General features: G+C 35.7%; 1 protein-coding gene across 2 annotated transcripts in view; it reads right to left on the minus strand.

Annotated features, from left to right (window-relative positions):
- The window catches only part of LOC123557589 (arginine--tRNA ligase, cytoplasmic-like), a 252,954-nt gene that overhangs the window by 10,655 nt on the left and 216,373 nt on the right, over positions 1–25,926 (minus strand). For both annotated transcript variants that reach the window (XM_053543910.1, XM_053543911.1), the window contains exon 11: positions 2,707–2,812. In XM_053543910.1, the coding sequence (XP_053399885.1) occupies positions 2,707–2,812 (106 nt within the window). The remainder of the gene's footprint in view (positions 1–2,706; positions 2,813–25,926) is intronic.

Consider the following 25,926-nt stretch of genomic DNA (forward strand, 5'->3'; position numbering starts at 1 on the left):
CATTTCAACATGACAGCTTACAATTCAATTTGCTTTTGAAAAAGGATAAACTGGGTAAATATTCACCAATTCTGTAGTTCCGTACCAGTGAAAATACATTTAAAGTTTTTCAGTCCATAATAAATATCAAATACATGTGCATCTATCCACAAAGGAACTACCTGATATATTTCACTGTTTTAACACATGTTTCCTACAGTGCTTTATTATTCTCACAAGGAGAAATTGTTTGCTGCAGCATCATCAAAGATATTAGTAAGAACTAATGCTTTAATAATTCCATCCAAGCCAAGTTTTATTGATGTGCATTAATGACATATATCTAATTCAAAACGTTTTAAAGTGACAATGTAATGAAATTGTCAATAGTCAAAAAATACTGAATTTGCCTGACACAAATTCAGACTGACGGACAAATAGATGGATGGATAGATGGACAGACAGACACGGGTAACTGTAAGTACCCCTCCACCCCCCAAAAAATTGGGGGCACAATTAGCCCTAGGCCTACAGACTTGGTCTAAAATCAGATCAAGACCGTCAGACTTATCTAAAACTAGCCCTTAAGGCCTGCAGTCTCAGTCTAAAATTAACCCTTAATACCTGTAGCCTCAGTCTAAAACTAGCCCTGGCCTGCAGACTGAGTCTAAAATTAACCCTTAAGGCCTGTAGCCTCAGTCTAAAATTAACCCGTAAGGCCTGCAGCCTCAGTCTAAAATTAACCCTAAAGGCCTGCAGCCTCAGTCTAAAATTAACCCTTAAGGCCTGCAGCCTCAGTCTAAAATTAACCTAAGGCCTGCAGCCTCAGTCTAAAATTAACCCTTAAGGCCTGTAGCCTCAGTCTAAAATTAACCCTTAATACCTGTAGCCTCAGCCTAAAACTAGCCCTGGCCTGTAGACTCAGTCTAAATTTAACCCTTAAGTCCTGTAACAGTCTAAAATTAACCCTTAAGGCCTGCAGCCTCAGTCTAAAATTAACCCTAAAGGCCTGCAGCCTCAGTCTAAAATTAACCCTTAAGGCCTGCAGCCTCAGTCTAAAATTAACCTAAGGCCTGCAGCCTCAGTCTAAAATTAACCCTTAAGGCCTGTAGCCTCAGTCTAAAATTAACCCTTAATACCTGTAGCCTCAGCCTAAAACTAGCCCTGGCCTGTAGACTCAGTCTAAATTTAACCCTTAAGTCCTGTAACAGTCTAAAATTAACCCTTAAGGCCTGCAGCCTCAGTCTAAAATTAACCCTTAAGGCCTGTAGCCTCAGTCTAAAACTAGCCCTGGCCTGTAGCCTCAGTCTAAAATTAACCCTTAAGGCCTGCAGCCTCAGTCTAAAATGAACCCTTAAGGCCTGCAGCTTCAGTCTAAAACTAGCCCTTAAGGCCTGCAGACTAAGTCTCAAACTTAGCCCCTAGGCTTGCAGTCTCAGTCTAAAATTAGCCTTGGGCCTGCAGACTCAGTCTAATGACAGATCTCAGCTCCATGAAAATGTGTTTATTAGTGATATAATAATTCAAATATTTTCTTAACAAGATCCATCTAAGGAAAGTGCATTCAAATATCTGATACACTTTCTTGCATGCCAGATAAGATTTTTCAATGCTTTGTAAAACCTTCTTACATGCAAGTGAAAAATAGGCATAAAGATTTTGCCAAAATGTAAGCCAGAGTTACAAAACATAAAATCTGTAAAAAGATCTCTTGGAAGCAAAGAATGCAACCAAGAACAGTAATAGCAGACTCGGTTTGATTGAGTCTGTTCATGAGAAGTAATGAAATGTGCAAACCCCCACCCCCATCCCCCAAGCACCGGCCCAAATGGAACTCTATTACACATAATGTTGGATGGACCCCATAATCTCAGAAAATTAAAAAACACTGAAACAACACAAAACTTGCTCTGGAGATCATCTCATGATGCTAAAGACTTACTGTGAGTTTGAAATATTTCAGTTAAGTCATTTCTGAATGACCTGCTTGCATGAAACACTTAAAAAAAAAATCTGTTAAAACGGACATACATTTTTTAAAAATAAAAGCTACAGGTATATAAATTACCCTGTGAGGGCATTCTCATGATGCCGCATTTTGCCTAGCAGTTTCTAAAAAACATGCTTATGTTCAAATCATTAACCGAAGTTTTTATGTTAAAAAGGACAAAATCATGACAAAATAAAAGCTTGAGTTATCACTTCACAGTGCTGAAGGCGTGTGAAGTTTGAAAGCATTTGGCCAAGTCATAACTTGAGAAACTGCTCACATGCAAAACTTTGTGATGCCAACACTGATGTGAAAGGGTGACAACAGAAGTTCTCCAGTTTTAAAAATTTCATTTAGCCGAGCTAAAAATATAATTTATTACATGTCTGACGTCGCGGGAGCGTAATAAAGTCATTACATAAAAATGGTAATACACTAGTGTAATAAAGCTTTGACGTCTACGTCGTTTATAGTATAAGTGAAGTTTGTCAAACTGACTTGTTTATACAGCAAAAGAAAGTAAAATTTTTAATTTTTCGACAGGAAAAGCAAACATGTGAAAAAAAGAATATTACATTTGTGACTTTCCAAATTGAATTTATAAAACTCGTATAAATTTGATAAAATGCTCGTCAGAGCCTTGCATTTTATCAATTTTATTCAACTCGTTTAATATATTCAATATGAAAAGGCGCTCGTGTAATATCCTCTATATAATATTTGTGCATGAATAATACCTTGTCCCTTTCCTTCTCCTTAAGTTTCTGTCCTGCTCTAGCCAGGCCTTCTTCTAGCAAGTCTATCAGCCGTACTGTGTCACCTGATCGTGTCTTGAACTTCTTTCTGAAAAGCAAAACAACATTTTCTTAATATCATTTGATGTTTATGCTGAATATTTAGATGCAAATAAACTAAAAACTTCATTATTTCAATCATTATTGTACAAACTCAGAATGGAAACAAATTTAGCAACCATTGTAGAAGTGAGGCTGAGCTATATAAACATGTCCCCTTATGCCTTATCTATAAATGCTTCCATCCTCTAATTGTTAACAAACCTACATTCATACCCTCCATGGACACTGAACAATCCTCATGCCTTCTATATACTCTAAATAGCCTTGATGGCCTCCTAAAACTTAAGTTTTTCTAAGCTAACCTCATATCCAAAATGAACAATTCTTGTGCAACCCGAGAAACTAAACAACACACATATCATCCACAGAAAAAACATAATCCATTTCATGGCCACAACACTAATGTAATATATAAACATTGAAACTGACCTCTTGCCTTTCTGGTTCATTAACCCTTAGCCTGCTAGCCGCAAGTGATTCTGCCCTTGCCACCAGTGCAGACCATGATCAGTCTGCACATCCATGCAGTCTGATCATGGTTTGCACTGTTCGCCATTCAGTCAGTACCGTTTTTGGTAAACACCCCTTTTAACTGTTAATGGTACTGTCCAAATTGAATGATAGACAAGTTCATTATACAAATTTAGTAGGATAAGGACTAAGCAACCTTCATACCTCCTTAACACCATCATGACTTCTTAAACGATCCATGTACCCTCCCTCCATGGACACTAAACTACTTTCATACCTCCTTAAAACTTAACATGTCTTCTTTACAAATCTATGTGTCCTCCATGGACACTAAGCAACCTAACATACCTCCTTAAAACCATCATATCTTCCTAAAACATCTATGTACCCAACATGGATACTAAACTACTTTCATACCTCGAAAAAAAAAAACAGTATGTCTAGCCTGTATAAATGCCATACAATCAGTGAGGTCTGTATAAATGTCATGAAATCAGTAAATTGTTCAATACCAGCCTATCTAAATGCCATATAATCAGTGAAATGTCAAAATACCAGCTTCTCTAAATATCAGTGAAACTTCTCTAAATATCTAATCGATGAAATGTCCAAATACCAGCTTCTCTAAATATATAATCAGTGAAATGTCCAAATACCAGCTTCTCTAAATGACATAGTAATCAGTGAAATGTCTAAATATCAGCCTCTCTAAATGTCATAAAATCAGTGAAATGTCCAAATATCAGCCTCTCTAAATGTCATTTAATCAGTGAAATGTCCAAATACCAGCTTCTCTAAATAACATATAATCAATGAAATGTCCAAATACCAGCTACTCTAAATGTCATTTAATCAGTGAAATATGTCCAAATACCAGCTTCTCTAAATAACATATAATCAGTGAAATGTCCAAATACCAGCTACTCTAAATGTCATGTAATCAATGAAATGTCTAAAATTTATCAGCTGCTCTAAATGTCATGTAATCAGTGAAATGTCCAAATATTTGCCTGTATAAATGTCAAGAAATCAGTGAATTGTTCAATACCAGCCCGTCTAAATGCCACATAATCAGTAAAATGTCCAAATACCAGCTTCTCTAAATATCAGTGAAATGTCCAAATACCAGTTTCTCTAAATATCATATAATCTGTGAAATGTCCAAATACCAGCTTCTCTAAATGTCATTCTGGACCAGTGAAATGTCTAAATACCAGCCTCTATAAAATTAATGTCAATAATAATCAATATAATGTCCAAATACCAACCTCTCTAAATGTCATTAATAATCAATGAAATGGCTAAATACCAACCTCTCTAAATGTCATTATTAATCAGTGAAATGTCCAAATACCAACCTCTCTAAATGTCATTAATAATCAATGAAATGTCCAAATACCAACCTCTCTAAATGTCATTAATAACCAATGAAATGGCTAAATACCAGCCTCTCTAAATGTCATTAATAATCAGTGAAATGTCCAAATACCAGCCTCTCTAAATGTCATTAATAATCAGTGAAAAGTCCAAATACCAGCCAGTATTATAAAATGCCATGTTACCAGTGGAAAGAAAAAACAAAACATTATTCACAGAACAAAATTTGCGGTTTCCCATAATTCAGCTACAGTTATTCAAAATATCTCATTATCCAAGAATTTATTATAATGACTCTATGAAAATAACAGCAATTTGCACACATTAGAAATACCCTGTCATAAGGTAATGGGATTTAATTACAACATTTCTGTGAAATATTAAATTCATTAGACACATTATGTACTCCTGGGTCCATTAACTATGCACCACAGCGTTATTTTATGAGTTCGGAAAATTGATATATGATGTAAATGGCCACTAAGCAGGCTGTTTTTTGTTCCTTTAAATAACACACATTTTTAGAGACAGATGCTTATATACCTGTTCCGATGTTGTACATTCTTCTATTTTGCAGTTATATTCATTGCCTTATTATAGAAAATTACAAATAATTACGACATACATCCAATTTCATTAAATTTAATGCACGTTTACCGGTTTCATATAATGGAAAACTTGTGTTTCTGTGGCATCAACAAGTATTGTAACTTAACTAAATTTTCCATAAACAACACCTTATTATTCTGCTGTCTGTATTGGAGCCTTTCCGAGCATACCATTGACTGTTTCTGAAATTTAGCTGTTATTTAGTTACTGTAAAATCAGAAATTTTTGCGAGCAATCTATTTTCCCAAACTGTATTCGCAAAATTAACATGTTGGCTTTTATCGCAAATTTTATACCACATTGAGGAAACTGTGTAAGTCTTTATTCCCTGCTTAAAGCCCTCCTCTGCGGCTATTCAAATTTTATTGTGTGTATGCAACCCATGATTACAATAGGTAACAGTTAACGGCCAAACGCCACACTTTATTTTTTTATAAGCACGCAAAACCACAGGTACATTGTATTTCATATAGAATTTTATATAAATAGTCTCTATTTTGACAGGCATCATTGTTCATAGTCAGGATTTTCATGCTTTTTCAGTGACAATTTAAGGTTAAAAGGTAGGACTGGAGCAGGTCTTTAATACTATTTTTACTTTCTTATAAAGGGAAAGGCAATGTTGTTTTAATGGACTTCATAAAACATTTAAAGAAGAGAAGGAATTTTCAAAATTGGCATAGAAATGATAAAGTTATGAGGAATTAAATATTTGGTTAAAATGGCAGTCATTTTGTTTCCATGGCAACAAAGAACAAAATAGCAGATTTTTTTTTTCAATTAATAAATCATATTTTAACTGTATTTACTTGTTTCTGTAAAATAATTTCTCTACTTTTTCTAGCTATAATAATAAAGGGCTATTTACTAAATAAAGAATTCAGCAGTGAGTAAATGATGTCATAAATACACTAAAATGGGTGCCTCCATGATCGGCCATTTTCTTTAACTTCAAACTGCCGTATCTTTTTCAAAAGTGGTCCGATTTTAAAAATTCTTTCAGCTTTATGAAAGGCTTCAAGATGGCCGTCACATAAGGCCATACCAAATTGATATGTCGTTCGTCGGAACTACCGCATCAATAATTCCATTCCCGAGAAAAAAAAATAAAAATTACCCGCCCGCACGTACATAAAAATCTCCGAAAAAAAAAATTTTTTTTCGATTACGCGGTCCGGAATAATAACGGCAAAACATGTTTTATCGCTGTTTTAATGTGTCAAAGTGATATTGATCGGATTTCATGCGTCCGTAATACATGTAGCTGATGATCAAAACTCATAAAAGTCAGGAATTATGGTGTTGTTCATCATCTGTTTTAAATCTTGAGTGTCTGTGCTAGTGCCACACATGGCCTTCGATGTGCCGGTAGGTAATGAAATAGGCACATTCTACTTTTGTTCAATACAGTGAAAAGAACGAAGTCCGACTTGTAAGACGTGCACGGGGATGCAGTTAAAATATTTGGAAATATTGTTCAGATATAAAGTTTCCAAACCATTTGTTATCAGTTGTTTAATTCAGCATGTTAGATCTAGAGCCCAAAGCTGAGGCCAACTACTATCTTAAAAAAATATTTGTTCACGGATCCTGACCGACCTATCACATTGTCTCGACCCAAATTTTTTTTAACGTAACTCCTTTAAATAGTACATCAGTCAGATATTCTATCAAAAAGCATTTAGTCAATTTAAAAATTGTTTAGCTTTTCAAATAAGTAGTGTTGGTATGAAAATAATTTCTAACAAATTCTGTCCTTTTGTAACCACAGTTTTGCCTGTTTGTACACATGACGCCAGGATATATTTAAAATTGGCTGTATAAAAATTGATTGAAAGAAAGAAACTGAAAAAAAAACAGACTTCCCCAACTCTAAATTCTAGTTCAGTTAAAGCACAACAAACAACACTTTTAAGGGTGGTCATATTGGGATCGTTCTTTGTCCATCTGTTATTATTTTTGCCTGAAATGAATCTCTACCACAAAAGCTTAAGCTAGCCTGATCATGATCTGTTAAAAATTATTCAAAAGGGATTCGAGCAATGTCTAAGCATCTGTATGCCCAATTCTGTCAGGTCTCACTGGTCAAGTGGTTTATTACTTCCCCTGTCACCTCTATGGGTTGGAGTTCCACTAGGGGCACAAATTTGTTAATGTGTCAAAGCCATCTAACTGTGTTTCAGAAGAAATGTTATTCCACACAATCATGTGCCTGTTTTGTCTTAAATATTCCTCATCCTGTGCCATTAAATAAGCACGTCTTCAGATTAATGTAGAAAAATCAAAATTAAAAATAAGACACTCATTCCTTAGTAATTAAAATTACAAAATAAAAAAAAGTGATTCATTGAGTTCTGGCAAGAATTTATTTGCAAATCATTCATGTAGTCTTTAAAACATATAGAAAAGCTATATACTGTGTTACCCACACTGTAAATATTTGATTTCTGTGTTATTTCTAAAGAAATGTTAACTTTATATATAATCATAACCGCCTCCTCAAGGGTTCAAGCTGCGGAAAAAAAAATAAAAAAAGCCCGCTCGCTCCATTCAAAATCTACCCGCCTCTGAAAAAAATCAAAATTGAGAAAAAAAAAAATAAAATAAAAATTTCGCTCGCCCGCTCCTATTTTTTTTGAAAATTTTCCGAAGAACTATTAATCAATTTGGTATGGCCTAAAATAAACTTATTGTCAGGCATTCTTTGCCCTTTTAAGGTTTTGGTGTGAATTTGTAGCCTGCAACTTTTTTTAATCATCAACTAGTAATTATTACCCTTCTACACTAATATTGCCCCTGATCTGGAATAAATCTGCTTCAAAGATTATAAACCTGAGTTTGGAAACCAGCCATGACTCAAAATGCAACGTTACGATTGGTCTATTTCAAAAATCAATTGACGAGATGCGCAAAGTTCTTGGAGTACTAAAAATCCATACTGAATGGGAACGAAACTGATTAAAACACTCAAAATCTTTATTTTTCTTAAGATACAAATTTCCAATTCCCCATAAAGTCATGTCTCACAGAGTTGAACAAAACAGAGTTCCAATCCATCAACGTTGGGAAACATAAATTACCTTCTACATCATAAAGCTTTCAGACTTCAGGATCATTATTTAGCAAATTTCTACAAATTTTCTGTAAAAATTTACTGGATTAAAACTTTATAACCTTTTCAAATATTTACAATGGCTCCTTAGAGAATTGTTTTATCTTAAAGTAAATCCGTCTATATCAAGTGAAGTAAATTTCATTTTCCCCGTAAGGGGAAGAAAACAGAACGATTTACCTAGCGATTCAAATACTGATCAAGATCTGGCCAAGAAAATGTGGGAGTTTAATCTTTTAGAAAAGCTCATGGGGAACATGGCGTTACACAAGAAAGATGAATGCGGGGTTATTTTAAAAATATAGTATTCGCAACACCCACTGCTGCCCACATGCTAGAAAATGGGGCAGAAAAGAAAATGATTTTTTGAAAGGTTATAAATTTGATTATAACGTAAAGTGAAATTAAAACAATAGAAGACTGGAATTTATTTTAGCATGAAACATCTTTGGAATTGCATGCCCACCCCCCACTCTCACCTCACAGTCTGTGAAGTATATACTAATGGTCTCTTTTTTTAGATTACACACCTACAAGTTTGGCCACTTCCGAATGCACAGTAATTCAATTGGCTACTTCCGAATGCACAGTAATTCAATTAGCACATCTATAAAAAGGGTCTCTGCGATAAGAAATATTAAGGCAATGTGACCAACGCACGATGGAAGATTAATTACTACTTATTCAATATGCATTATAAGTACCAATTTACTGAACTTTGTGTTTTAGGTGAGAAATGCGCGCATGAAATAGGTAAGTACATTTCCCCCATTTATGACCATGGTTCTTAAAGTGTACCTAGGGGTAGGGTATAACATGAACTGTGGCATTTTCTTTCTATTCTGGTGCCTGCAGTGGTAACCGAAAGGCAATTTGAAGAGAAACAACCATACAGTGCTGCATGGTAACAGAAAGGCAATTTAAAGACAAACGAATATATTGAAGACTAAAGTAAGATTATCATGTCTACAAAAGATGATTTATTGCTGTGAGGCACATCATATCTCCTGAGAACACACTGGATAGACAGAAGACATAATTTCTAGATAATATGCTCAACTCTTGTTATATCAAGGTGACAATTTTCTTAAATTTAAATCAGGATTACCCTGTCTAGCCATTTAACACCCACCGAAATATTGATCACTTGTCAAGCTATGAGTTCCATTGTATAACTACAGGTGCAACTGAAATGAGAGGCGGCTTTTGAAAAAATATCATGGCTCCCCCAATCACAAGTTTAAATTAATACAAAACTTTTGGTCATTAGCACAAAAATGTGTTGGATAGGAGAGGTTTAAAATACGGTACAGACAAACTTTACTTAAAAATAGCTTATACGGGGTCATTAAACTCCACTACTAATTAAGCAACCAGAAAGTGCTGATGACATGTGAAACTCATGCAGGCCTTGGTAATGAATCTTCTTACAAAGTTTGAATAATTACTTTTTACTAAGTTTCCGAGAAGAAGTCTTGATAACAAGAGCTGTCACAGGAGATAGCGCGCTCTACTATTTCGATGCTGGACAGTGAAACTGGGCACATTTGATGAAGCTGGAGCTGTCACTGGAGTGTTTAATGACTCCAACGTGGATGAAATATTGGATAATAGCTTGAGTCTGTGTCAAAAGTATTAAGTAATAAGAGAGATAAGGATCAAGTGTATCAAAACATTAAATATTAAGTATAATTCTTAGGAAAAAGGGGGCATAATTCATGAAATATGTGTGCAAGAGTGATGCACCTTGTGTCATGTTGAATCAAATCAATTTTGTAATAACTGAGATATAGTGAAAATGCATCAAAATTAACCTTTAATTCTAAGTAAAAGGGGCATAATTCATGAAAAACTGGTGCCAGAGGTAATGGACCTTGTGTCATATGATGTGGGTGATAAGGTGAAACAACTATTTTAAGTTTGAATCAAATCCATTCAGTAATAACTGAGTTAGAGTGAAAGTGCATCAAAACTTTAACCTGAAATTCTAAGTAAAAAGGGGAGATAATTCATGAAATAGTGGTGCAAGAGTTATGGCCCTTGTGTCACATGATGTGGGTGATAAGGTGGAACAACTATTATAAGTTTGAATCAAATCCATTTAGTAATAACTGAGATAACGTGAAAGTGCACCAAAACATTAACCTGAAATTCTAAGTAAAAGGGGGTATAATTCATGAAATATTGGCGCCAGAGTTATGACCCTTGTGCCATATGATGTGGGCGATGATGTTGAACAACTATTTTTAATTTGAATCAAATCCATTCAGTAATAACTGAGATAAGTATAAAGGTGGGATAATTTATGAAACATTGGTACCAGAGTTATGGACCTTGTGTCATATTATGTGGGAGATGATGTGACACAACTACTTTCAGTTTGAATCAAATCCATTCAGTAATAACTGAGATAGAGTGAAAGTGCACCAAAACTTTAACCTGAAATTCTAAGGGGGGATAACTCATAAAACACTGGTGAAAGAGTTATGGCCCTTGTGTCATATGATGTGAATGATGATGTTGAATAACTATTTTAAGTTTGAATCAAATCAATTTAGTAATAATTAAGATAACGTGAAAGTGCACCAAAACCTTAACCTGATAAGTAAAAGAGGGGATAATTCATGAAATATTGGCGCCAGAGTTATGACCCTTGTGTCATATGATGTGGGTGATAAGGTGGAACAACTATTTTAAGTTTGAATCAAATCCATTCAGTATTAACTGAGATAAAGTGAAAGTGCACCAAAACTTTAACCTGAAATTCTAAGTATAAAGGGGGGGATAATTCATGAAATATTGGGGCCAGAGTTATGACCTTTGTGCCATATGATGTGGGTGATGATAAGCAGGGTTTCAGAAATCCCATGTCTGGAGCCCGGGGGCTACCAGAAAATTCTTTCGGGCTACTAAATTTTTTCAGAGCGTGCCCGGCGGGCTACCTTGAAACTCCGTATCGAGTAGCCCAGAAATCAATAAGTTAGTCTTCAAATATAATTTTGATAGTTGTCTATAATCCCATTGTTTATCAAGAGATACATGCCCGAGGCTTTAATTATCTTAACACCTACTGTCACAATCGGCAAACAATTAACCTTTTATCGTACCCGCAGGCAAATGTTTACAAAAACATGTGCAAGATTGATTTTAGACTGATCCAGTAACATCAAAGTCGCTGATCGGTATTGTTGAAAACAGTATGCAAACCAGTCTTAAAATTACGTCATTTTAGCGCCACCTGCCAAAGTGTACTTTCGGTTTCGCTGACCTCAATATTTATCGAGAGATCAGAAAAAACAGATATTTGATATTGAGGCAGTTTAGTGCTTACACTGATTGTTTATGCTTTTCAATTTAAATACTTGCCTAACATGCAAAAAAATCGACCATGATTTTGCAAAATATCAGAAAGTATACAGAATTTTGGACAAACATAAATTCGGGTAAGTGAATACACAGTGTCAAGAAACTGAGAGACGTTATATATGCAGTTCTAGTCTGTTTATTAATCCAGGCAGATGTTTACAATCAGACAGGATCAACTTTAAATAATTTTGAGATACATTACAATTCATACAGCTCTAAGTAAGTTCTAAGGAATTTGCAAGTTTATAATCAAAGGCCTGAATGGCCTGAGTCGGCTAATGATTGATGTACTGACAGTATAGTCTACCAGTTTCAGTTTGTTTTTAGTTTTTTTCTTAAAATTTCATAACACAGCTCGATATTTACCCAAAATATTATATCCGGATACGATTACACTTTTCTCCAGTTTGAACAATATATTTTACAAATTGTGATGATACGAAGACATTTAGCAGCAATTGGCAGTATCTGACATTGAAGTTTACAGTTAAATTACCTCTTATTTAAATCTTTTCATAAACAAGAGATCACAGAGTGATCTTGGCGCCCACCAATGTGCCATTTTTGAGTGCTCCAAATTTCAAGACTTATTGACTAGCTCAAGGTCAAATTTCATTTCAGTACACAACATTGTACATGTGGTCCGAATTCGAAAGCTGTAGCTTGAGAAATGTGAAAGTAGGTCACTAGGTCAATGTCAAGGTTAAAGTTTGTTTCGGTACACAATCTTATGCATGTAGTCTAAATTTGAAGCCTGTAGCTACAGAAATGTGAAAGTAGGTCACTAGGTCAATCTTAAGGTCAAGTTCATTTCAGTACACAAAACTATGCAAGTGGTCCAAATTTGAAGGCTGTAGCTTGAGAAATGTAAAAGTAGGTCACTAGGTCAAAATCAATGTCAAATTTTATTTCAGAATACAAAACTATGCATGTGGTCCAAATTTGAAGCCAGTACCTTCAAAAATGTGAAAGTAGGTCACTAGGTCAATGTAAAGGTCAAAGTTCATTTCAGTACACAAAACTATGCATGTGGTCCAAATTTGAAGGCTATAGCTTGAGAAATGTGAAAGTAGGTCACTAGGTCAAAATCAAGGTCAAATTTTATTTCGGAATACAAAACTATGCATGTGGTCCAAATCTGAAGCCTGTACCTTAAAAATGTGAAAGTAGGTCACTAGGTCAATGTAAAGGTCAAAGTTCATTTCAGTACACAAAAATATGCAAGTGGTCCAAATTTGAAGGCTGTAGCTTGAGAAATGTAAAAGTAGGTCACTAGGTCAAAATCAAGGTCAAATTTTATTTCGGAATACAAAACTATGCATGTGGTCCAAATTTGAAGCCTGTACCTTCAAAAATGTGAAAGTAGGTCACTAGGTCAATGTGAAGGTCAAAGTTTTTTTTGGTACACAAAACTATGCATGTGGTCCAAATTTGAAGGCTGTAGCTTGAGAAATGTGAAAGTAGGTTACTAGGTCAAAATCAATATCAAATTTCATTTTGAAACACGGAACTATGCATATGGTCCAAATCTGACGCCTGTACCTTCAAAAATGTGAAAGTAGGTCACTAGGTCAAAATCAAGGTCAAAGTTTTTTCCAGTGCACAAAACTATGCAGGTGGTCCAAATTTGAAGGCTGTAGCTACAGAAATGTGAAAGTAGGTCACTAGGTCAAAATCAAGGTCAACTCATGTCAAGGTTCATCTTGCCACTCAAAAATATACATGTGGTCCAAATTTGAAGGCTGTAGCTACAGAAATGTGAAAGTAGGTCACTATGTCAAAATCAAGGTCAACTCATGTCAAGGTTCATCTTGCCACTCAAAAATACATATGTAGTCCAAATTTGAATGTTGTAGTTATTGACAAGAACATTTTAAAAGCTTTTCCCTATATAAGTCTATAATGAACCATGTGACCCCCGGGGCGGGGCCATTTTTGACCCTAGGGGGATAATTTGAACAAACTTGGTAGAGAACCACTAGATGATGCTACATTACCAGTATCAAAGCCCTAGGCTTTGTGGTTTGGACAAGAAGATTTTCAAAGTTTTTCCCTATATAAGTCTATGTAAACCATGTGACCCCCGGGGCGGGGCTATATTTGACCCTAGGGGAATAATTTGAACAATCTTAGTAGAAGACCACTAGATGATGTCACATACAAAATATCAAAGCCCTAGGCCCTGTGGTTTTGGACAGGAGATTTTTCAAAGTTTTTCCCTATATAAGTCTTTATAAACCATGTGACCCCCGGGGCGGGGCCATATTAGACCCCAGGGAAATAATTTCAATCATCTTGGTAGAGGACCACTAGATGATGCTTCATACCAAATATCAAAGCCCTAGGCTCTGTGGTTTTGGGCAAGAAGATTTTCAAAGTTTTTCCCTATATAAATCTATGTAAATTATAGAAATAAACAAAGGGCCATAACTTACTAAAAATTTGTTGAACCAGTCTGATTTTCAGGGGGACACAACTAGGGTACCAATACATCATTCTGACAAAGTTTGGTCAAAATCCCCCTAGTAGTTTTTGAGGAGATGCGATAACGAGAAATTGTTAACGGAAGGACGGACTGACGGACGGACGGACGGACGGAAGGACGCCGGACCACGGACGCAGAGTGATTTGAATAGCCCACCATCTGATGATGGTGGGCTAAAAAGTTGTTTCGTTTCGCCAAACATAGACGATCTACTTTCGATTTCAAAAACTACAAGAAAATACAATTTAATGTTTCGCCGATTTGTTTATTTCTCGAAAAATAAGAATTAAAATCATTTTTAATATCAATAGTAACTAAACAAACCAGTAAGAGCTTCTTCTTCCGATAATTTATCCGTTTACTGACTGCAAAATTCAACCCACGCAAAGTTTATAGAAATCATACGATGCGTGTTTACGTTCAATGTGGGAGAATTAAGGCTGATCGGCTATGTTACCTAACGCATCCAGATGATTTCAGATTTAAAAAAGCATTGTGTGCGTTTCTGTAATTTTATATACGTTTTTATACGCTTAGAAATTATTAGACATGCGTATTTGCATTATTTCTATACGTAATTTACGCTAATACACATCTTATCTGGAGCCCTGCTGGAACTATTTTTTGTCTTTCGCTGGATGTTACCCAAGCTTTGTAAGCCTGCGCAATTCTTAAAATGCACATTTATGCTTAATGAGTTACATTCGAGAATTGCACAATTACAAGTCATAAATATGACAGATTACATCGTATATTGGTCATAGCAAAGGGAATTGACACAACTTAACTTCATTCATGCAGTGAACTGTTTGAAATTTGAGAAATCTAATGGAACTACATCCCTTCACATGTTATTCGGTCCATTTAGAGAATCGTTGGATAGCAAGGACTCGTCAAAAGGCTTTCAGCCTTTAGCCGACTCAAAAATTGATTTGCATTCCTTTTTTTTTTATTGCTATGTTGCAATGACTATCAGGAGTACTCCTGATAATATTTCTCAGTTTAAAGACATGTAGTTTTATCTTTTAAAATGAGAAAAAGGAGTAAAGATAATTGCTATTTAAGAGAACAAAATTCATAACAATGTGCGTATGGCTAAAATTATGAAACCTCTAATAATTTAATCATTCCATCCACTGTAGTACAGAAGCACATAGTAAATAAACCCAAATGGCCATTGCCAAATAAACTTAAATGTTCAGGCTTCCAGATTAAAATTTGGGCTACAAATAAATTTGCAGATTTCTGAAACCCTGTGATAAGGAACAACTATTTTACGTTTAAAGTAAATCCATCAAGTAACTAGAGCTATCACTAAAGGTGATGAATGTACCCCCCCCCCCACCCCCTGCATGCACTGTCACAGTACATTGAATTTGACACACACAAGACTGCATAATTATGTGGACTGTATGTATACAGTATAGTAACAAAAAGTCCCATTACTATGCAGAATATTTATCTAAAAGAATGTAACATGCACCATGCACAACTAGGGTTGGTACTGATCACTTGTGTGAAGTTTCATTAAATTGTGTGCAAGGGTTTGGTAGATTAGGCACGCACAAGATTGCATATGCAGGCTGTATGTACATAGTATGTTAACAAGAAACAAAGTCCCATAACTCTGCAATTTTTGTCGCTGAAAGAACCTAACATGCCCCATGCACAACTACTGTTGTTACTGATCACTTGTGTGAAGTTTCATTAAATTGTGTCAAGGGGATGAGGAGAGATGGTGCGCACAAGATTGTGTCTATGTATATAGTATAGTAACAAAAAAACAAAGTCCCATAACTCTGCAAATTTTTTTTCTAAAAGAACCTAACAAGCCCCATGCACAACTACTGTTGGTACTGATCACTTGTGTGAAGTTTCATTAAATTGTGTCAAGGGGATGAGGAGAGATGGTGCGCACAAGATTGTGTCTATGTATATAGTATAGTAACAAAAAAACAAAGTCCCATAACTCTGCAAATTTTTTTTCTTAAAGAACCTAACATGCCTCATGCACAACTACTGTTGGTACTGATCACTTGTGTGAAGTTTCATTAAATTCTGTCAAGGGGATAAGGAGAGATGGTGCGCACAAGATTGCGTCTACGGACAGACGACCAGACGGACAGACAGACAGACAGACAGACAGACAACCTGAAACCAGTATACCCCCCCTTACAACTTTGTTGTCGGGGGGTACAATAACAAAGATAAAGAGAAAGTGCACCAAAACTTTAACTAAAGTGCGGACGCGGACGCCGGGTCGAGTAGGATAGCTGAGACTCCATACTTCGTATTTGTGCAGACAGACACCACGAAATCAACACCATCCCACATATTGAGCAACATAATACTTTGCTATTCCATGAATAAAACTTCTTTTGTTGGGTTTAGAGTCGCGCAAACACAATATTACCTCAAATGGCAAATTTTCCAGCTTTTGATGGTGAAGGAATTCAGATCGACCTCAAGGTGCCACTCATCAGGAGAGGGAGGGGCACCTTGGTAGAACCAATGACCTTCCGTTAGGCGGCTTAATGATTCCCCATATGAAGAATGTAACACTCTAAGTAATCAGTGATTTGAAACCAGCAACCGTAACAACTCAGCTATGGAGGCCAAATGGAAAGTTGACGTATGACCTATCATGTGTCGGTGCGACGTTAAATCCAACAAAAAAAAAATAAATAAATAAAAATGGAAGCCAAATGAATATAAATAAGTTGAACATCATGAATTTTCTCAAATTCAAAGTAAAACAGCAGTTTGTTACATTAGCTCTGAGAGAGGCCAAGTTTTGATTCATCAGCAAAAGGCTTCATCTGTTTTGAAGACAATGCAATCAAAAATCCATGCCAAATGATACCTTTACTTGTTGTATGATACACACAGTGGTACTGAATATTACAGTCTTTAATTATATTTTACAAAAAAAAATATTTTCACTAATGAGGATGGGCTAATGAAAACAATTAAACGTAGAAAACAGGTGATTCGATATGATACAATTTCATGTAAAAAGTTAGTTAGCTTTATTAGATGGAAGATGAGGAGTGCAGTTTTATGAGTAACTAAAGAGCTCATTACTAATGTCTCCTATGGGAAGAAATATAATACTTTAATGATCTCTAAATGAAGACGGCTCATTAAATTGTTGGTCTGTAATGATTTTTATCTCCATCTAGAAATATTTTGTTGCATGCTTATGCACTGTTTTGATTTATTACATGACTGATGTTTGTGCTATATAACTGGCCTTAGTATATAATATTCAAAACAAGTTTCCAAGGGATGTTATGTAATAAAACACTCACTGAATGGCTTGTCAAGCAAAAGTTATTATTATAAAAGTAAATTATTACCAGCCAGTTGACTGCAAAAGAGTTTACTGTCTTAAAAAGACATACATCTCAGAAAAAATACAGGTTACTATCAACAGAGATCAAAATATAACTTATCTTTCTAAATTTACCAAAATTTAATAACAGATCTGTAAACTAAAAACAACTTTTGTCGGCCCTTAATTAGATTAGCTCCTAGACTGATATAATATTTTTTTATACATTATATTTTTAGAACTGTGAATATAGCCAGTCTATATCCTATGTCCAATATCATATAATATATATTACAATCGATCTCTAAAATAGACTGGCACTTGTCACTATCACAACAAGAGCTTGTCGAACACGAAATGCCCCCCTTGATGCATTCAGTAATTGCACAAGGAAATAAATTATTTGGTCACAGTGCTATGTTCTACCCTATTGACCTCAAATCAATAATTATGGGTCATTTACCAATTCCCATAAGTAAACTCTGTATCAAATGTGATCTTAGACCAAAGCATTCTCTAGTTATTTGGCAAAAAAAAATATTCTGTTTTGGTTCAATGTAACCTTGACCTTTAACCTACTGACCTCAAAATCAAAAGGTGTCATCTGCTAGTCAAGATCAACATCCCTACTGAAGTTTCATGATCCTAGGCCAAAGCATTTTCAAGTTACCATTCGGAAATGATTTAATTGTTCTGGGTCACTGTGACCTTGACCTTTGATCTACTATCCTCAAAATCACTAAGAGTCATCTGCTGGTCATGACCAACCTGCCTCTCAACTTTCATGATCCCAAGCCAAAGCGTTCTTGAGTTATCATCCAGAGACTGTTAAACTGTTCTGGGTCACTGTGACCTTGACCTTTGACCTACTGATCTCAAAATCAATAGGGGTCATCTGCTGGTCATGACCAACCTCCCTATCAACTTTCATGATCCTAGGCCCAAGGATTCTTGAGTTATCATCCGGAAACCGTTTAACTGTTCAGGGTCACTGTGACCTTGACCTTTGACCTACTGACCTCAAAATCAATAGGGGTCATTTGCTGGTCATCAGCAACCTCCCTATCAACTTTCATGATCCTAGGACCAATCGATCTTGAGTTATCAATTGGTCTATCGACCGACTGACATACTGACCGACCTACCGACCAACATCTGCAAAACAATATACCCCACCTTCTTCGAAGACTTCAAGAGGGGCATAAAAAAGAAAAGAAAAATTACAAAAGTCGATTTTTTTTACAAAGTCTTGATTATCAGTCTAGTGGCTAGTCTAGTCAGCCCTTTGTGTGGTCTATTAATATAATGTCTGCCCTATTTGCATTATGTTGTGTTGATTTATTTTGTTGTACAAAATGTATTCATCATTGCTGTCTTCCAGAGTACTTGTTGAATTTGCAGACTTGCTCATTTTGTTTAATGGCTTACCCCATTATCTTACAAAGTTGTCTGGGCTAGTTCTTGAGACATAAACTCAACAAAAATCAATCTGCTGCCCTCATTCCATAAACTGTTTAAACCTAGCTACATTCAGCACTGATGTACTTTGCATGCCATTCCATACCATTAAGTAATTTCATGTTACACCATTTAGCAATTTGCTGCTCTTTTTCCAAAAATTGTTGACACCTATAGCTACATTAAGCACTGGTGTACTTTGCATGCCATTCCATTAATTGAGTTCATGTAACACCATTTAGCATGCCCTTTTGCTAATGGAGTTCATATAATGCCAGTTAGCAAATTATAATGTCCTTCTTTGCCAGCTGTTGCATTGATTTATTAAATCACTTAATGTACCTTGCTTGATTTTTCATTAACTGAGGTAATGTAACACCAATTAAAATTCTATTCTTTTAATGGAGTTTATCTAATGCCAGTTAGCTTTGCAACCTGTTGCATTTATTGATTTAATTAACTAAAGTACCTTCCTTGACTTTTGTTAATCAATTTCTCTTGTGTCAGTAAGCAATGGTTTGCTGTTAAAGCATGGGATTTCATTGTTTATGTCTAGCCCCATTAAGCAATGGTGCTCTTAGCATGGGGTTTTATTGTTTATGTCTTGCCCCATTAAGCAATGATGCTCTTAGCATGGGGTTTCATTGTTTATGTCTAGCCCCATTAAGCAATGGTGCTCTTAGCATGGGGTTTCATTGTTTATGTCTAGCCCCATTAAGCAATGGTGCTCTTAGCATGGGGTTTCATTGTTTATATCTTGCCCCATTAAGCAATGATGCTCTTAGCAAGGGGTTTCTTGTTTATGTCTTGCCCCATTAAGCAATGATGCTCTTAGCATGGGGTTTCATTGTTTATGTCTTGCCCCATTAAGAAATGATGCTCTTAGCAAGGGGTTTCATTGTTTATGTCTTGCCCCATTAAGCAATGGTGCTCTTAGCATGGGGTTTCATTGTTTATGTCTTGCCCCATTAAGCAATGGTGCTCTTAGCATGGGGTTTCATTGTTTATGTCTTGCCCCATTAAGCAATGATGCTCTTAGCAAGGGGTTTCATTGTTTATGTCTAGCCCCATTAAGGAATGATGCTCTTAGCAAGGGGTTTCATTGTTTATGTCTTGCCCCATTAAGCAATGATGCTCTTAGCAAGGGGTTTCATTGTTTATGTCTTGTCCCATTTAGGAATGATGCTCTTAGCAAGGGGTTTCTTGTTTATGTCTTGTCCCATTAAGGAATGATGCTCTTAGCAAGGGGTTTCTTGTTTATGTCTTGCCCCATTAAGGAATGATGCTCTTAGCAAGGGGTTTCATTGTTTATGTCTTGCCCCATTAAAGACATTGATTCTGGTATGCCTGGTATATGGCCTATGGAGATGATAAGGTCTGCGTATTGGCGATAAGGGCCAATACACAAGTCAGGGCCATTGGTAGACTTGCTTCTGTTTATCATAATAAGCTACTGTATAGCTACTGTGCAGTAAATAAATTGCAGGTGATATTTCTCACCTTTATAGCAAATCAGTTCTCACCTTTATAACGAGTTTAGAAAGCTTGATTGAATTAGGGCTAAATAAACAAAGTGATAAGATACAACAGTGTTTTATCATATTTTTAATAAAGTAAGTTTTTTTTTACAATTACATCTCATTATTGCTGTTTTTTATTATCAAAAATATAAAAAATGCATTCAGGCACATAGCTTTTAGAAGTAATAAATTATTGTGTATTTTGAACAATGATATATCTTTATTGCTGGATTTTATTATACATAAAAGAAAGTTAACATTATTTAGACAACACAAGAGGAATTAAGCATTTTTAATATATAACATCCTTCTGTCTATATACCTTCTTTATCTATTAAAAATGCAACTGAACGCTTCTTTAATTTCTAATAAAATCCAGCAATTATCTTTTTTTTCGTTTTTATTTTGTTACTTTTGATAAAAAGATCATAATCATTGAATAAACAAACTTGTAATTTCTCTTATTAAGTTTTGAATAATTATTTTATAGTGAGAAATGCTTTGCTATAAGAGTTATAATTTAATTGGCCAGGACATTACTCAACATGACTGAGCAATTAAAATTAGTATCTTAACAATTAAAATAATTTTGTGTACATGCTGAAAAAAGACTAAAAAAAAAAACAACAGCATTTCAATTAATAAAATGCAAAACACAGGAAATAACCAATTTACCTGTAGGCAATAAAATTTATGATTCTCTGACAATAATTAGGCTACATGTAAAGTCTACAGGGGTTTTATGGACCCTTATCAGACTGGACCAGACAGGATCTTGTATATTGGGGATTAAAAAGTCTGGTATTTGGGGGTGGGGGGGGGGGGGGGGGGGGGTCACTTATATAGGAGATTTTCTTTGCCTTTAAGGAATGATGCTCTAAGCAAGGGGTTTCATTGTTTATGTCTTGCCCCATTAAGGAATGGTGCTCTTAGCAAGGGGTTTCATTGTTTATGTCTTGTCCCATTAAGCAATGGTGCTCTTAGCAAGGGGTTTCTTGTTTATGTCTTGCCCCATTAAGCAATGGTGCTCTTAGCAAGGGGTTTCATTGTTTATGTCTAGCCCCATAAAGGAATGATGCTCTTAGCATGGGGTTTCATTGTTTATGTCTTGCCCCATTAAGCAATGATGTTCTAAGCAAGGGGTTTCTTGTTTATGTCTTGCCCCATTAAGCAATGATGCTCTTAGCAAGGGGTTTCATTCTTTATGTCTTGCCCCATTAAGGAATGGTGCTCTTAGCAAGGGGTTTCATTGTTTATGTCTTGTCCCATTAAGCAATGGTGCTCTTAGCAAGGGGTTTCTTGTTTATGTCTTGCCCCATTAAGCAATGGTGCTCTTAGCAAGGGGTTTCATTGTTTATGTCTAGCCCCATTAAGGAATGATGCTCTTAGCAAGGGGTTTCATTGTTTATGTCTTGCCCCATTAAGGAATGATGCTCTTAGCAAGGGGTTTCTTGTTTATGTCTTGCCCCATTAAGCAATGATGCTCTTAGCATGGGGTTTCATTCATTATGTAAAATATAGTTCAGCAATGATGCTCTTAGCAAGGGGTTTCTTGTTTATGTCTTGCCCCATTAAGCAATGATGCTCTTAACAAGGGGTTTCTTGTTTATGTCTTGTCCCATTAAGCAATGATGCTCTTAGCAAGGGGTTTCATTGTTTATGTCTAGCCCCATTAAGGAATGATGCTCTTAGCAAGGGGTTTCTTGTTTATGTCTTGTCACATTAAGGAATGGTGCTCTTAGCATGGGGTTTCTTGTTTATGTCTTACCCCATTAAGGAATGATGCTCTTAGCAAGGGGTTTCTTGTTTATGTCTTGCCCCATTAAGCAATGATGCTCTTAGCAAGGGGTTTCATTGTTTTTGTCTAGCCCTATTAAGGAATGATGCTCTAAGCAAGGGGTTTCTTGTTTATGTCTTGTCCCATTAAGCAATGATGCTCTTAGCAAGGGGTTTCTTGTTTATGTCTTGCCCCATTAAGCAATGATGCTCTTAGCAAGGGGTTTCATTGTTTATGTCTTGCCCCATTAAGGAATGATGCTCTTAGCAAGGGGTTTCTTGGTTATGTCTTGCTCCATTAAGCAATGATGCTCTTAGCAAGGGGTTTCATTGTTTATGTCTAGCCCCATTAAGGAATGATGCTCTTAGCAAGAGGTTTCTTGTTTATGTCTTGCCCCATTAAGCAATGATGCTCTTAGCAAGGGGTTTCTTGTTTATGTCTTGCCCCATTAAGGAATGATGCTCTTATCTTGGGGTTTCATTCATTATGTAAAATATAGTTCAGCAATGATGCTCTTAGCATAAGGTTTCAGTAATTGTTTATGCCCCATTAAGCAATGATGCTGTTTTTAGCATAAGGTTTCTTTCATTATATTAACTCCCATTAGCAAATTGAATAATGTTCTTAGCACAGAGTTTCATTCATTTTGTCTAGCCCCTTTATAGCATGGAGTCTAGCCCCTTTAAGCAATGATGCCCTTAGCGTGGGTTTCATTAATCGAATATGTCTAGCCTCATTTTAAAATGAAACACTCTTAGAATGAGTTTATGTCTATGTATTAATCAAATATGTACAGACCATGTTGTTTCATTAGTTGAGGAAATATTATGTCTAACAATTATGTACCTTGCATGTTGTTTCATGAATTGTTAATGTCTAACCCTGTTGTTTCATTAATAAGTTATATCCAAGACTATTTACTACTAACACACTTTGTATGCCATTCCATTTACAAATTACATCTAGCATAAAAGTACTTTCTGTGGTGTTTCTAACTGTTTATGTCTGGCACCATTTTGTAATGATGTTCTTGCTTGCCATATATAGAGTAATGTTATGAAAAGCATGTATAATGATATCCTGACAAAAGCAATTCAAAAGAAGAGACATGGAATTTCCATGAAAACAAGGTTTTTCAAACATTTTCTAATTTTAGTAACAATGACCTTGACCTAACAGTGACTTTGATAAACAGTCCCCTAAGCTTTCTGTTCTATCAATCTACATACAACGTTCTTCAGATCAGTTATTGAGCAGAAATCATTTTGCTCTTTTGATTTAGTTTTTGTTGGTTTCAAGGTCACACAAACAACGTAATATGTTGTATTGCGATTTTGTTCCACTTCTTTGTATACACCAGCTGTACACCAAGTTTAGTGACAGTATGTCAACCCTAACTGAAGTTATAAAAGACGAAATGAGCCGTGCCATGGGAAAACCAACATAGTGGGTATGCGACCAGCATGGATCCAGACCAGCCTGCGCATCCGCTCAGTCTGGTCAGGATCCATGCTGTTCGCTAATAGTTTCTCCAATTCCAATAGGCTTTAAAAGCGAACAGCATGGAGCCTGACCAGACTGCGCGGATGCGCAGGCTGGTCTGGATCCATGCTGGTCGCAAACCCACTATGTTGGTTTTCTCATGGCACGGCTCAAATCATCTTTTTTGAAGATCCCAGTACATAGCACTTTTTTCTATGTCTCTACCTTGACCCTGACCCAATGGCATCAAAATCATTTTGACTGCTTAGACCATTTAACCCTTATCATGCTGGACACTGCCTGCTGTTACATTACTGAAATACTGGCACTAAACAAATAACCTAGAATGTGAAAAAATTAAGACACACATCTAATTTTCATTTAGTGACCTTGACCTTGCAAAGTAGTGTCTGCATTATACTTAACCACTAACAGATCTGGCTGTGTTTCACTACAATCTTTTTTCATGTTGAGAGGCAAGGAGCAACAACAGATTTCTTGTTCTAACCTAGGTGTCTGTCCAAATTGGAAACATAACTCTTAATAATTTTATAATGGTGGTACCTACTGGGTCTCACACCACCAATGAAAATTAAAGTGTCATAAGACAAGATTAAAATTCGTTTCTTGTAATATGAGCCATGCCATTGGAAAACCAACATAGTGGCTTTGCGACCAGCATGGATCCAGACCAGCCTGCGCATCCGCGCAATCTGGTCAGGATCCATGCTGTTCGCTAACAGTTTCTGTAATTGCTATAGGCTTTGAAAGCGAACAGCATGGATCCTGACCAGACTGCGCGGATGCGCAGGCTGGTCTGGATCCAAGCTGGTTGCAAAGCCACTACGTTGGTTTTCTCATGGCGCGGCTCAATTATAAGGAAGCTATATTGATTTTTCCACAGAAGTATCAGGAAACAGTAACTGTTCCATATTTTTTTTCACCAATTAGAGACAGATATATACTGACTGGTCATTATATTAGAGCTTTTAAGATAATTCAAGATGTATCATTTATTAATGAACAAGAGGACCATGATGGTCCTGAATCGCTCACCTGTTCAAACGCAACCCAGTTCATTGTGGCTAAGTTTCATTGAAAACCACCAAGTAGTTTCAGAGTAGATGCCATAACAAAAATTGTTAATAGACGGAAGGACAGACCATGGAGATAAGGCAATTTGTCTAGTCCACCATCTGTAGATAATAAAGAGTAACCTCTCGGGTAATTATGTTGAACTTAAATTCACACTACTAAGGGCTAGGCCTTTTTTTCAACCGGGCATTGTAATTTCAACAATCTCTGTACAAGATTCATGTAAATATGGCCTTTAGAGTGTCAGTACTACTTTTGCTTTGGTTGAGCAAGTGACATTATTAGTCCTAGGAAATAACAAGAAGAGTAATTATTGTTACAGTTTATAAATATATTTTTATTTAGCTAGCATCACATTGCTGACATAAATCTTGTGAATAATGATATCCACAGAAATTATACATTATAATATAGTATTTGTAATACAAGCTGGCATTTTTTATCTAAATAATATATAAATAAGAGATATGTTTGCCCACAGTATGTGATATTAAACATGCTAGATTGTTTGATAGACATTGCAATATAAGCCTTGTGTATCAAATGCAAATTATAATTTTTCATGTACAGCATATGATATGTTTCTGGTTTAACCCTTTACTCCATAGATACTCCTTTTAACGCATCTATGCATTACTCCATAGATACTCCTTTTAACGCATCTATGCATTACTCCATAGATACTCCTTTTATCGCATTCTACTACACTGATAGTTTAAATGCAAAATACCAATAAAATATATTGGCAATGAAGCCCACAAAAGCATATTTGTGAAGTTTAAACTGTTAATAAAAGATCAGTTTCAGAAAAACTTGTGGTTATAATTGTAATTTATTGATAATTATCACTTTTAATTCAGGTGGCATTTTCTGCAAATCACACTGACTTTATATATTTAGGACAGCTATTGATGGATGGAAAAGTACATAGGTGACCCCAAAACAAGTTATTATTTGCATTCTATCATTCAACTATGGCAAATTATGTAAAAGTGAGACATAAGATTGGTGTAA

The sequence above is a fragment of the Mercenaria mercenaria genome, chromosome 5 (genome assembly GCF_021730395.1).
Source record: "Mercenaria mercenaria strain notata chromosome 5, MADL_Memer_1, whole genome shotgun sequence".
Taxonomy (NCBI): Eukaryota; Metazoa; Mollusca; class Bivalvia; order Venerida; family Veneridae; genus Mercenaria; species Mercenaria mercenaria.